At 36.4% G+C, this 13,809-nt stretch overlaps 1 protein-coding gene across 1 annotated transcript in view; it reads right to left on the bottom strand.

Annotated features, from left to right (window-relative positions):
- Positions 1-10,236: 10,236 nt before the first annotated feature.
- Positions 10,237-13,809, bottom strand: part of LOC149943630 (nose resistant to fluoxetine protein 6-like) — a 40,382-nt gene continuing 36,809 nt past the window's right edge. Inside the window, exons 14-16 of the mRNA XM_090176129.1 lie at positions 12,270-12,456; positions 11,743-11,885; positions 10,237-11,653 (exon numbers count right to left, since the gene is read on the bottom strand). Of these exons, the coding sequence (XP_090032255.1) occupies positions 11,366-11,653; positions 11,743-11,885; positions 12,270-12,456 (618 nt within the window). The 3' untranslated portion in view covers positions 10,237-11,365. The remainder of the gene's footprint in view (positions 11,654-11,742; positions 11,886-12,269; positions 12,457-13,809) is intronic.

The following is a 13,809-nucleotide window of genomic DNA, read 5'->3' as shown; positions in this document are numbered from 1 at the left end:
CTAACGGATTTTTCTAAATGGATTTTTATATTTTGGATTTTATTGCCGTGGATTTTATTGGATTTCAATTTTTTCCCCGGCGTACGATCGTATGAGTTTCGCTAGGGTCCAGCGCGAGTCTACAAAAATTATAACGGCAAAATGCCAGAATCTACTATCACGAAGAACGAAAGCGGAGGAGTCACAGGATTTGGACCCAAAGTCTTCATACATTGGTGTTATCCTTTAAAAAGTTCCATAGCAATAATTCAAACTGAACAGTTTGAATTTCACTGCTTGAATCTGATTGGCCAAAGCTCAGCCCTTGTTTTAGACTTTCTGTTGGAAATCTTATCAACTTTTTTATTTAAAGCAACAATCGGCTCTATCATTGCCACCTGTATTATGATAAAGCCATTGTTATTTGAGATGGAAATGAATCTATCCGATTCTTCGAACAAACGACTTTACTGGATATCGTGGTGCCATCTATTAATGGCAAAGGAAGCTAAGATTCAAAATAGCGAAACGATAAAGTCGTCAGAGTACCATTTTAGAGTATTATAATTAGACATCTTATATTCTACTTAGTGTACTTTCACCTAAAGTATCTATCCCATTAAAATATATTGTACAAAATCACTTTAATTTAAGTTATCGTCACGTTTACAAACGAGAGCCAATCAACGAGAGGTAGGATTGCTGTTTAGAACCGGAAGAACCGAGCCAAAATTCGCGGTTCGGTTCCGGTTCCATGTAGAACCGAACCTGCCCGAAAGAACCAAATACTTTTCGAATACTATTACTTTTGAAAAAGCCGCGAAAAAGAATAAATAAACCACTGACAACAATGACAAGTGACAAGGACTATTATGTCTATTGTCTCAATTGGAAGGAAAAACCGTTGTATTTAGAAATCACTTAATTTCGTTTTGTCCAAACTATTGGTTTTTATTCTATGTTATTTACAAATATGTGGAAATAAGCGAAAACAGCTTTACAGTTTTCCCCCCAATTTTTGTTTCGGTTCGGTTCCTACTATTTTTCGGCTCGGTTTCGGTTCCACTTAGTCGGTTCTCCCGCGGCAACCCTAAGGTGAGGGCTACTTTTATGTCCCGCCTTTTGGGTCAAAATGTAGCGTAAACATCTTGTTTTGATTTCGACACTAGCGACATCTGTTGAAAAAAGAGCTACTTCACGTCGAGCCGACACTTGCTGTAATTATTCGTCAAATTATTCCTAATAATTTGGAACGAAATGACGCTGCTCTACTAAATGACTTTAATTGTAATTCCTATTATTTAAGCTCTCCTATGTTTACTGTTTACATTAAAATAAACTCCGCCATTTCTTTGTCGTAACAATTGTTTAATTTTATTTCGGTCAATTGAATGAGATTTTTGCTGTTTAAGGCTAATTTGAATATGGGACAATATTTAACGATATGCTAATCTACCCTTCGAAATTTTATCATCATTGAGACTTACTCGAATTGCTATAATTAAAGAAAACATAAGACAACAATTTAAATGACCCGACGTTTGAAATCGAAAACTAGCTGTCTTGAAAGTGAAAGCCCTGAAAAACATGTAGGTCACTTCGAAACAGTTTCTACCGCCCGAGGAACCACGCGTTTATATTGGAATGTTTTCAATTAGTTTCCGACGTAAAAACAATGTTAACACGCAGGGCCAGATAAACACTATTGGGGGCCCTGTGCCAAGTAGAATTTATGGCCCCTAAGAAAATTCAGACCTTACTTATTGGCTCTATTAAAGCCAATGTAGTTATTAAAATAAATTACCAATAGAATTACTGTATTCAATGGAAAAAATAACATTTATTTCGAAGACGGGGGTCCCTAACCTCGGGGCCCCTGTGCTATGGCACACTTGGCACATGCCTTAAAACGGCCCGGTAAACACGCCCACTTCAACACTTCTTATTATTGAGGTACAATTAAATTAATTTACCAATACGAAACGTGTAGTCGCTGTAATGCAGTATAAAATTAGAAACTTTTATATTATGTTAATGTAAAATAATAAATAAAGTAACTATTATATAATTTAAGCAAGTGGTGGCTCGACGTGAAGTAACCTTTTTTTCAACAGATGTCGCTAGCGTCGAAATAAAAAAGGCGGTACTTATAGGTACCCCTCGCGTTGATTGGCTCGTTGGTTGGTCAATAACATAAATTACAGCAATTATAAACAATATTTTTACATGCTATATATAATTTAGGTTAACGGTAGTAGTTAGTGTAGGGTTGGCTCACGTGGCATGAAAGGCTAACCTCCACTCTACTACGCATTATAACCCAGCCACCTGAATTCGTGGCTTTAAAAGTCGATTGATGACTTAGTCCTAAGGTGCCTTGGGTATTAGCTGATTGCTATTAAATATAATATAAGTGGTCTAACTATAATACTCTACAAAGGCTCTCTTTGTATCTTAGCTTCCTTTGCCATAAATAGATGGCACTACGCTCTCCAGTAAAGTCATGTTTTTCTAGGAATCATGGCCATCTCTAATAACAGTGGTATTTTCACAATATAGATGGTAATGATAGAGCTGCAACTTGGTTTAACGTTTATTGTTAACACCATTAAATGGAATATAACTTATAGTAAGTAGTCCGATCATCCACCAAAAATTCCATTATTGGCCGATCATCACATACCCGGCGAGGAATAGTGGTTTGATGAGGAGGCGCTGAAGGTTATATTCCCTTCAATGGAGATATTTCCCTATTTGTTCGTGATAAATTAAATCAAAAGAACAGTTTCTTCTTTAGCGACTGAGGTTCGAAATTACACCGAATTTTTGTGCCAATACAATTTTTATATTTCGTATTTGGTATTATATTTTTTATTTCATTTTGTATTATTAACTAGCTATGCGTTTTAATTTCGGTTTTGAACAGTACAAATAAAATGAAATGTGTGGAAGAAACGGTAACATATGAAAGAAATTTAAATATTGTATTATAATTTTTAGCGTTAAAACTTGCATGTGGGAGTAAATAGCTATAAACGCTTAAGGGGGAAGACTACTGTGGCCATGGTCTACTTTCGCGCTATTTCAAGCTGAACACTTTTAATTTGGTATTGTAACTTATAAAATTAATATTTAAGTGTAGAACAGCCTCTTGTTTAGTGCCTAAAATGTTTTTGACAATTTTAAATTTAAAAGTAATTAAGTTACTACGTTTCAATTTGGACCCCCGGAGCTAAACAAGCTGGGCAAGTGCCCAAACTACCCTTTAGTTAGCACCTTATATCTCGTTAACTATTAATATTAGAATTATCAAAATTATTTTAAGCACTAGAGGAATGTTCAGCCTAATAAGAAAAATATAATTCAATTATGTAATTGTTAAAACAGAAACGTTCAGCTTGAACGAAAAAGAGGCTTTTACTGTATTCTTCCCCCTTAAGCTTTAAATATTTTAATAATGAGCAACCAAAAAGTAAATAAAAATTATTAAACAATAGAACGTAGGCGATTCCAAAAAAAAGTAGTTATAACTTGGCCGTTGCAAGAGAAAGTATGAAACTTGACTTAGTTATAATAATATAATTATAATATAATAAAATAATCAGGTAGGCTAATACTCAAGGCACAACCTTAGGCCTAAGTCATATATCGACTTTTAAAACCATTTTTTCAGGAGGTCTGGTTGCAATGCGTAGGAGGGTGGTGGAAAGCCCTTTATACCACGCTAGCCAACAGCTCCGTACACTAACTATTACCTTACAACCGCTAAAATAGACAATCTAGAGCCGCGCAGAAGCATTGTAAAAAAAAACCAAAAAATTGCGGCCAGAATTATAGCGACAGCCTTTGATAGGTAGAACCCCAATACCTCATTATAACCTGGCGTAAGGCACCACGGAATCAAAACCCACATTTTAAGAACTTACAAAGAGTATCCAAACAAACAAACCCCTTACATACATTATCTTTTATTTTTATAGATGTATTACTCTAAAGTGTTATTAGAAAACCAGAAATTATTTATAATTTTTAATAATGATACTCAAAACTGTGGGCAACAAGTTGATGATAGGTAATTTTTCTTAAAACTAGAGTAACCGATTAACCCACTTAATTGGTAACTCATTCTCTTTGGGGAAAATTAAGCAGGTCGAGGGCAAATTTAACCACCTTATGTCGCGTCACGTACCGCTATGAAATATTTAACCCTCAACGGAGATTAGCGCAATTATCATCTCTATAAATATTTATAATAATAATATAATATTTTTAAAAATATTTTAGCATGTCAATCCAAATAGTATTAACTTCTAGCGGGTACCGTTCAGATGAATGATATCTCAAGTCATCCAGCGTTATTTAATGACTTTAAATCAGGTGGCCGGGTTAGACGCGAGTCAACAGCTCCCTACACTCACTATCACCGTGAGCCTCAACAAGTTTTTATGGAAAGGGGAAACCGAAGAGATCAGGAGAAAACCCCGTTAATCAGTAAGGAGATGTCTTACAAATTCAACGCGGAAGGAGTTGTTCCGAGTTTTCACCCAGTGCCACAAGCTAGGCGAAAGTGCTAACCACTCTTACAGAATAAATTTTTTCATCTTCCGATTCTGCGAATATTATTAGTTTCAAACATTTAAAAAGTGTTCAAAATATGACAACTGGAAAAATATGGATTTCTATCAGACAATTTAACTTATACCTTTTACTGCTAGTCTCATTTGTATAATCTAGATGGTGTAAGAGCCTTAGATAGATTTGCATTTCTTGTTTTACTTTTATCTAAAACCCGATGGTATTTTTAAATACTAATATTGGTTATAGTTAAAAGTACATTTCTTAGTTCTTAATATTTAGTTTAGAATGTTACGTACTTGAAAAAGCCCACAATTTCATATTCTTGACTCCGAATATCAATCTAAGCATACTGTCACTACAATCGACTGACAACTCCGAGCTAATTCGAACCATGGTGGGGGTCATCTTGACAATGGCCGACTCAAGAAATCCTTTGACCCCCTTCTCGATGCGCGACCATTGCTCGACCACCTTCTGCGGGTCATCTTCGGTGGCGATCACTTTCGGTTGCATAACGCTGGAACATTGAACGGCGCCCCGTTGGACGAGACATAGTAGCAGCAAAGCCAAGCGAACCTTCATCTTCGCGAATCCGACTGTTATCACTTCCTCAAGCTATTTAATGTCCTACCACGAAGACGAATATCAAATGACCGTGTTAGCTCTTTTTAGCTTATCATCCATATGAAACAAACGTTTCACGCTCGATCGAAAATGGTCTTCTTAAAATGCGGTTAAAATTATTTTATGCGCCACTGTTTTAACGTTTAGAAAATGTATATTTAAATGGGACAGAGTATGCTCGGAAATCGTTTGCTCCGGCTACGGAACGTTTTACTAATGAAATTTATGGTTCTCAATAATCCCGCGTGAGGGTTGAGGACGTGTGTAATAGAGAAAACGGAGGTTAAGTGTCGCAACGGCGAGAGTTGTCTGATACGAAAGGGGGGAATTTGAGACTTGACGGGTCGTTCTTATTTTGTCGGTCTTCGAAGGTAAATTCGTCGAAATAGAAGGCTGACTCAAAATGGTTTTTTTGAAAGTAATCAGAAAGTTCAAAGTAATTGGTAAGAAATTGCTGGATGAGAACTTTAACCTCCAAAAAGCAGCCGAGGATTATCTTCGCGGTAAAAAATAACATTTAGCATAAAAATTCGAATTTCCCGACACTTTATTGAGGTTATCGGGTATATTTCGTGTGACTGGAGTTTAGACTTTAATTTATACGTTTTTTCTGCGTTTAAAAATAATTTATTGTGTATGCAATTTTTAATTTTATATCCTATGTTTTTACAAGGCTACGTAGATTTATGTGGACACTACTGAGATTATTTTTAAATATTCGAAATATTTTATACATCGAATTATCAAAATATACACGAAGATGTGGTTACAAAATCGAACTCATCTTAAGGGGGAAGACTACTGTGGCCATTGTCTACTTTCGCGCTATTTCAAGCTGAACTCTTTTAATTTGGTATTGTAACTTATAAAATTAATATTTAAGTGTAGAACAGCCTTTTGTTTAGTGCTTAAAATAATTTTGACAATTTTAAATTTAAAAGTAATTAAGTTATTACGTTTTAATTCGGACCCCCGGAGCTACACAAGTTGGGAAAGCACCCAAACTACCCTTTAGTTAGGACCTTATATCTCGTTAACTATTAATATTAGAATTATCAAAATTATTTTAAGCACTAGAGGAAGGTTCAGCCTAATAAGAAAAATATAATTCAATGATGTAATTGTTAAAACAGAAACGTTCAGCTTGAAAGAAAAAGAGTCTTTTACTATATTCTTCCCCCTTAAATATAAAATAAATAATAAATTCATAAATAACATTAATATGAATTTAAAAATTTCTATTGTATTGGTTTAATATCAATTTTAATATTATGAATTGCTTATGAATATCTTAATTTTAAAAATTGCGTTAGTAAATGATTCGATTAGAATTACTTTTTCGAAGACAATTTTTTTGTCGGCCTAGGTCGAACACCTTTTCCCGCAAGCAGTTAAAAAGCAATCATTTAGTTTCGTGACATAATATTTTTATATCATTAGAATTGGACAATTTTCTAAACCGGTAATTTTTAACAATATCAAGATACTTAGCCTAAATGCGTAAGCACATTTATTGAAAACACAATTTGTTACGAGATTCGCAAATATTTCACCGGTTCGGATCGCTCCCGTAAGTATCTCAGAAACGTAGTTAAGTATGCTAAATGACTTATGTCAGAGCTGTGTGGGGCATACGTCATGGTCGATTCTGACGAAAATCCCGTAATTCCGAAACTAGGCCTACGACACAGTTAGACCACGCTAAGGTTAAATATATTAAACAAAGGTGGTTTTCTGAAATTCGTAACATTGATTTAACACGTGGGCGGGCTTCATTAATCGACGAACTAACAATTTTTAAGTGGACATGATTTTTTCGGTAATACACCCTTGGGTTGCTCTTTCGCCATCCGAAGGCGTTCCTTATTTGATCGTGAAATATTAAAACTTGACACTACTAATATTTCATACCCGACGGCTATTCGGGAAATTTTTATTGATTGATATTTATACCTTGTTGAAATGCTTAAGACGTGTGCTATATTGAGATGTTTAAGATACATGGTGTGTGCACAATGTTTTATAATTGATATGTTTAAGATGTATAATGTATTATAATTGAGATGTTTAAGATGCATAATGTATTATAATTGAGATGTTTAAGATGCATAATGTATTATAATTGAGGTGTTTAAGATGCATAATGTTTATAATTGAGATGTTTTATACTTGGTATGTTTACTACGTATAACGATTTGTTCTTGGAATGTTTATGATGCATAATGTGTTAAACTTGGGATGTTTAGGGTGCATAATTTGTTATACTTGTGATGTTTAGGATGCATAATTTGTTATACTTGGAATGCATAATTTGTTATACTTGGGATGCATAATTTGTTATACTTGGAATGCATAATTTGTTATACTTGGGATGCATAATTTGTTATACATGGGATGTTTAACATGCATAATAATAATAATCAGCTAGGCTAATACCCACCACCTTAGGCCTAACTGGTCGAAAGTTGAGGTACTCCCGACGTTGTTGTTCAAACTTCTAGAACATTTTGCTTAACCTCTCTATTTTCTTATACCAGTAACAGGCAGTATATATACTGCAAACCTTAAAACGTATCTAATTTTAGCACTAATAAATGCTTATTAAGTCTAATATGAGTGAGCTACCTTTCGTATTCAAAGCCATTTTGAACACAGAGCAATTTGGTGACCCTTTTAGGCATTTACCTTAATTGAGGTACCACTAACAGTAACATTAATTAAAAGTTTATTTTTGGTTCTGAAATCTACAACACGTACACTGTTTTTATAGTAAGACGATATAATCTCCCCTCTAACGTTTACAACTAAAGTCTTTTGTGGACCCTCTAGGCAGTGGCGTAGCGAGGGGGGCGGAGGGGCGGAACGCCCCGGGCGCCACCATTAGGAGGGCGGCAAAATTGCCCCTTTTTACGAGGATGATTTTGGCGCGTTCATCCCTTCTACTTCACCTCTCTTCCTATCCTCCTTGGAAATATGATTCCGCCCCGGGCGACAATGGCCCACGCTACGCCACTGCCTGTAGGGCTTCTTTAGGAATGATTTAAAGCACAAGTACCCCAAATGCCCATGCCCTAAAACTAATATTTGATATGATTTTCTCGGCGCGTTCGGTATTGCTTAAAATCTCTTTTGCACCGCTAGGACTTGAGGCTAAACTCCTTCGATAAAGGTTATTAACTTCAACTTGATATTTGACTTGCAAGTAGTTGAGTGTACCAATTTCCATACTGGGTCAGGGGTGGGGGAACCTACTCTTCCATGGTGTTAATAACGCAAGGCCGGTGGCGTTAATGGACCCTCGAAAAATAAGGGACCCCCAGAGATTCCGGGATAAATGGACCATATTCTAAGAAGTGCCGTAAAGATTCCGGGTTAAATGGACCATATGATAAGAAGGGCCCCAAAGATTCCGGGGGAAATGGACCATATGATAAGAATGGCCCCAAAGATCCCGGGGGAAATGGACCATATGATAAAAAGGGCCCCAACAATTCCGGGGGAAATGGACCATATGATAAGAAGGGCCCCAAAGATCCCGGGGGAAATGGACCAAATGATAAGAAGGGCCCCAAAGATCCCGGGTTAAATGGTCTATATGTTGAGAAGGGCCCCAAAGATTCCGGGGCAAATGAACCATATGATAAGAAGGGCCCCAAAGATTCCGGGGTTAATGGACCATTTGATAAGAAGGGCCCCAAAGATTCCGGGGGAAATGGACCATATGATAAGAATGGCCCCAAAGATCCCGGGGGAAATGGACTATATGTTAAGAAGGGCCCCAAAGATTCCGGGTTAAATGGACCATATGATAAGAAGTGCCCTAAAGATTCCGGGTTAAATGGACCATATGATAAGAAGGGCCCCAAAGATTCCGGGGCAAATGGACCATATGATAAGAAGGGCCCCAAAGATTCCGGGGGAAATGGACTATATGTTAAGAAGGGCCCCAAAGATTCCGGGTTAAATGGACTATATGTTAAGAAGGGCCCCAAAGATTCCGGGGCAAATGAACCATATGATAAGAAGGGCCCCAAAGATTCCGGGGTTAATGGACCATATGCTAAGAAGGGCCCTAAAGATTCTGGGGTAAATGGACCATATGATAAGAAGTGCCCTTAATATTCCGGGTTAAATGGTCCTTATGATAAGAAGGGGCCCCAAAGATTCAGGCTAAATGGTGCTTATTATCTGAAGGGCCCCCAAATCGAGACCTTAGTTACGCATTGCTCCCTTTACTCGTTCTGTTGGTTTAAAAGAATAAACCCGTCGGTGGCGTAGACAAGGGGGGGGTTTCCATGTCCAAACCCCCCCTTGGGTCTACCTTTGACTGTACTAAATTTCCACCCCTTCTTGACCCCCCTCTTAACATTCACATACTTCGACCCCCCCTTGACGAATTTCTGGCTACGCCACTGAATCCCGATTATAGTTCTTTTCATAAATTAACGTGCCTTTCTTGCTTAAATGTAACTCTTGTGCCACAGTAAGTTACAAATCTACTAGCAAGCGCTAAAGACGCGAGGAATATAGTTTTTTATAGTGCGCGTGCAAATTTCACGTCTGAAAAATATACAAATAAAGCTGTGTCTTGTTATGTAAGAGCAACATATTATATGTTATTATTTGTATTCATTTTATTTTATAGAAACAATCAAACTTCATTTATTTATTTATTGGAAAACAATAACAAAACATTATTAGCTTGACAATGCGTAGTCTTGGAAGAAAAAAAATATGGAGGAATTATTAAAATATAATAATAATAATTTCATTTTTGAACAGTAGAAATTTGGGTTTGTGACTGCATAGTACTTTTAAACTAGCGTCCAGGTGAAAAAAAATATTTTTTTCATTACAAAGGTTTAATTCAATTTTGGGCAGATTGATACTTAAAATATTAACATTTTTGCCCGAATTTTGGTAAACTGTTCTGAAATATTTTATAACATATTTTGAAATGACAATTGTGTAAAAATTTTAGATTAAATACATTAAACTTTAGTAATTTTATCAAACATAAAATCTGGTCAGTATAATAAATAACAGAAAATAGCTATATTTAACTTTTGCCTACATCAGAAAAGATACTAATATACTGCAAATGATTCTATAGCAAATTAACTATTTCCAATATACTAGAAAGCCAAATATTTCAACTTGATTATTTAATTACTAATATAAATTTTTATTCCACGATCAATTTAGTTTGTGCTTATATTCAATGACAATTTTAATTGATCTATTAAATAAATTATCCGTTGTAAAATCAGCACCTAAACCTATTAATTACTAGTCCTGTGATCAAAACGAGAGAAGTCCGCTCTATTTTCTCTAATATGATCATGAGCATCTACGTATAATGAAGAGCATTGCACTTTTGAGCAGTGCTATAGGAATTAATGGTTGCGTAGAAATAAGATTCAAAAATTTTGTACCATTTCATCAAATTATCTAAAACTCTAAAATCGAAAATAGGCTTTGTTGAGTCTCTCATATAACATTCTCGAAACTGATAAAGAAATATTACTAGTGTCAACTTCAGACTATTTACGGAGCAGTTTAAATAATCGTAGCAATCCCTGAGACGAATATGGTAATACTTGTTTGGATCCATTTTTAACATTGTGGTATACATGACTATGAGTAATAATACAGTATTACATTGACATAATGCGTCTTTATAGATAGCTTTTATCCGCGGAAAGTGAACGAAATAGCAACCTCGAAATTCTCGCGATAGACTGTCTATGCTTATAGAATTTCTATCGTCCGTAGACAGTTTAACGCTAAAAAATCATATTTCCAAGGACGTATGTAGTGGGGATGGTTTTGCAAAACACAAGTCGTTTTAAGGTTTCAATAGGTGCGCAAGGTTCAAACACCCGTTTTAAGCTCTTGCATGCATCGTTTATGGCACTCACCATGTTTTTCATAACATAAGGACGTATTTATACCGAATTTTCTGGGATTGGCCAAAATTAGCTTACACCAATTTAAGCCCCCCTTTCTACATATCATCAGTCCAAGAAGTGGCAAGAACCGAACTAACAATTTTAAGAGCGACCGAGTACAAAAAAAGGGGCTTAGAACAGCGCGGAAACCAACGTTTACTTTACATAAATATGATATTGCACCGTGTCCTTTTTTTCCATTCTTGGTTGGCACTTAGAAAGATCGTTCCGTTCTACGCCATATTTAAGCTGATCGGCACCTGAGAATCTCTCTTTTGCCAGGCCCCGGGGCCAGGAAATTCAATTGCGGAGTCCTGCGAATACAGGGAAACCTCGCTAGTAACTGACATGGATCGGTCGTACATAGGCAATGTCCTATCCGGTTTATTGGACACTAAGCAAACGCTGTCGTTTTCGAACGACAAGAGTTTAATGAGGGCTTGCACGGGTTGTTGGATTAGCAAAGAACAGAGCAGTGACGTCAGACCTCCTAGTACGAATACTCCGGAGAATAGGAAGAGCTGTAGCGAAGATATCATTGTCACGAGTTAAATTATCTTTTACATTTTGAAATTACTTGGAATGGTGAAGAGATTAAATATAAACTTACGGCCAAATATAAGGATACTTGCACTAGCTCTCTTCCTTGAGCGAATACCATGTCTTGGCTAAGCGGGAATATTAAGTAAAAGAAGTAACAGATGCGGCTCATTGGAATCCATCCGCTCCAGCTCAAAATGGAGTTGATGGTCTCTGCAATTGACAAACGTGGAAAATTAGATATTTCCGAGTTTATTTATTTAGTGTGATTAAATATATTATTTTAAGTTGACAAACTCCTCAAAATAAATGGTTACTGTTAATTCCACCGTTTCATTTCAAGTTTTAAAATTTAACTCTCATAATCTCCGCGGTATTAAGGTATTCTAGTCGAATGACGAATTAAAATGTTGCTAGTTTATTGTATAACACTCGTAGTCCCGTTCAAGAGCAAAATTGTCAGTTCCGACTACTCCCCGACACCAATTTCTTCTTGTTGAGAGAAAGGATGCTTAACCCGTTTACCGGAATCAAATCCGTGTCCCTTTCTGTTACGTATAGCGTGGTGGTCACGGTTGCCCGAGTTTGAAAACTTACTGGCATTTCCGTTGGAGCAAACGAAACTGAGCCAGACGAGGCAGATGGACCAAGCGGGTCGATAGAGCGACGAATACAACGTCGACAACGTAACGTCATTCGCCTCTCGACGGTTCCACTCGAAGATTCCGAAAACGAGAGCACTCGTACAACAAATCAGAGTCAACCAGCCAATCCAAGAGTACACCTGCGAAATAGCAACCCCGTTATAGACCGATACACATTGACAAGGAGAAAATCCTTTGACAAGGGAGAAAATCCTTTTTCAAGGGAAAAAATCCTTTGACAAGGGAGAAAATCCTTTGACAATGGAGAAAAACCTTTGACCAGGAAAAAATCCTTTGAGAAGGGGGAAAATCCTTTGACAATGGAGAAAAACTTTTGACAAGGAAAAAATCCTTTGACAAGGGGGAAAATCCTTTGACAAGGGGGAAAATCCTTTGACAAGGGGGAAAATATTTGGACAAGGGGGAAAATCCTTTGACAATGGAGAAAAACTTTTGACAAGGAAAAAATCCTTTGACAAGGGGGAAAATATTTGGACAAGGGAGAAAAACCTTTGACAAGGAAAAATCCTTTGACAAGGGGAAAATCCTTTTTCAAGGGAAAAAATCCTTTGACAAGGGAGAAAATCCTTTGACAATGGAGAAAAACCTTTGACCAGGAAACAATCCTTTGACAAGGGAGAAAAACCTTTGACCAGGAAAAAATCCTTTGAGAAGGGGGAAAATCCTTTGACAAGGGGGGAAATATTTGGACAAGGGAGAAAAACCTTTGACAAGGAAAAAATCCTTTGACAAGGGGAAAATCCTTTTTCAAGGGAAAAAATCCTTTGACAAGGGAGAAAATCCTTTGACAATGGAGAAAAACCTTTGACCAGGAAAAAATCCTTTGACAAGGGAGAAAATCCTTTGACAATGGAGAAAAACCTTTGACCAGGAAAAAATCCTTTGACAAGGGAGAAAATCCTTTGACAATGGAGAAAAACCTTTGACAAGGAAAAAATCCTTTGACAAGGGAGAAAATCCTTTTTCAAGGGAAAAAATCCTTTGACAAGGGAGAAAATCCTTTGACAATGGAGAAAAACCTTTGACCAGGAAAAAATCCTTTGACAAGGGAGAAAATCCTTTGACAATGAAGAAAAACCTTTGACCAGGAAAAAATCCTTTGACAAGGGAGAAAATCCTTTGACAATGGAGAAAAACCTTTGACAAGGAAAAAATCCTTTGACAAGGAAAAAATCCTTTGACAAGGGGAAAATCCTTTGACAAGGGGGAAAATCCTTTGACAAGGAAAATATCCTTTGACAAGGGAGAAACGCCATTAAAGATCGAAATTTAAATATCCAACAACGTAGAAATTTTTGTTTATAGTTTTTACATAAAGCGTCGTTTAAAATAGTGTTGTGTGTATTTTAAATGAGTAAATATTTATTCCCTTCTCGACAAAAAGTTTAAATTGGCGCCATCTAGTATAAACAAAAGCATTCAAATCGAACCTCTAATGGCTTCACTTTAAATGTTTATTTCCCTTTAAATGG

The sequence above is a fragment of the Leiobunum rupestre genome, chromosome 5, assembly GCF_980474605.1.
Source record: "Leiobunum rupestre chromosome 5, qqLeiRupe1.1.hap1, whole genome shotgun sequence".
Classification (NCBI taxonomy): Eukaryota; Metazoa; Arthropoda; class Arachnida; order Opiliones; family Sclerosomatidae; genus Leiobunum; species Leiobunum rupestre.
This window is presented reverse-complemented; position numbering and strand designations above follow the sequence as displayed.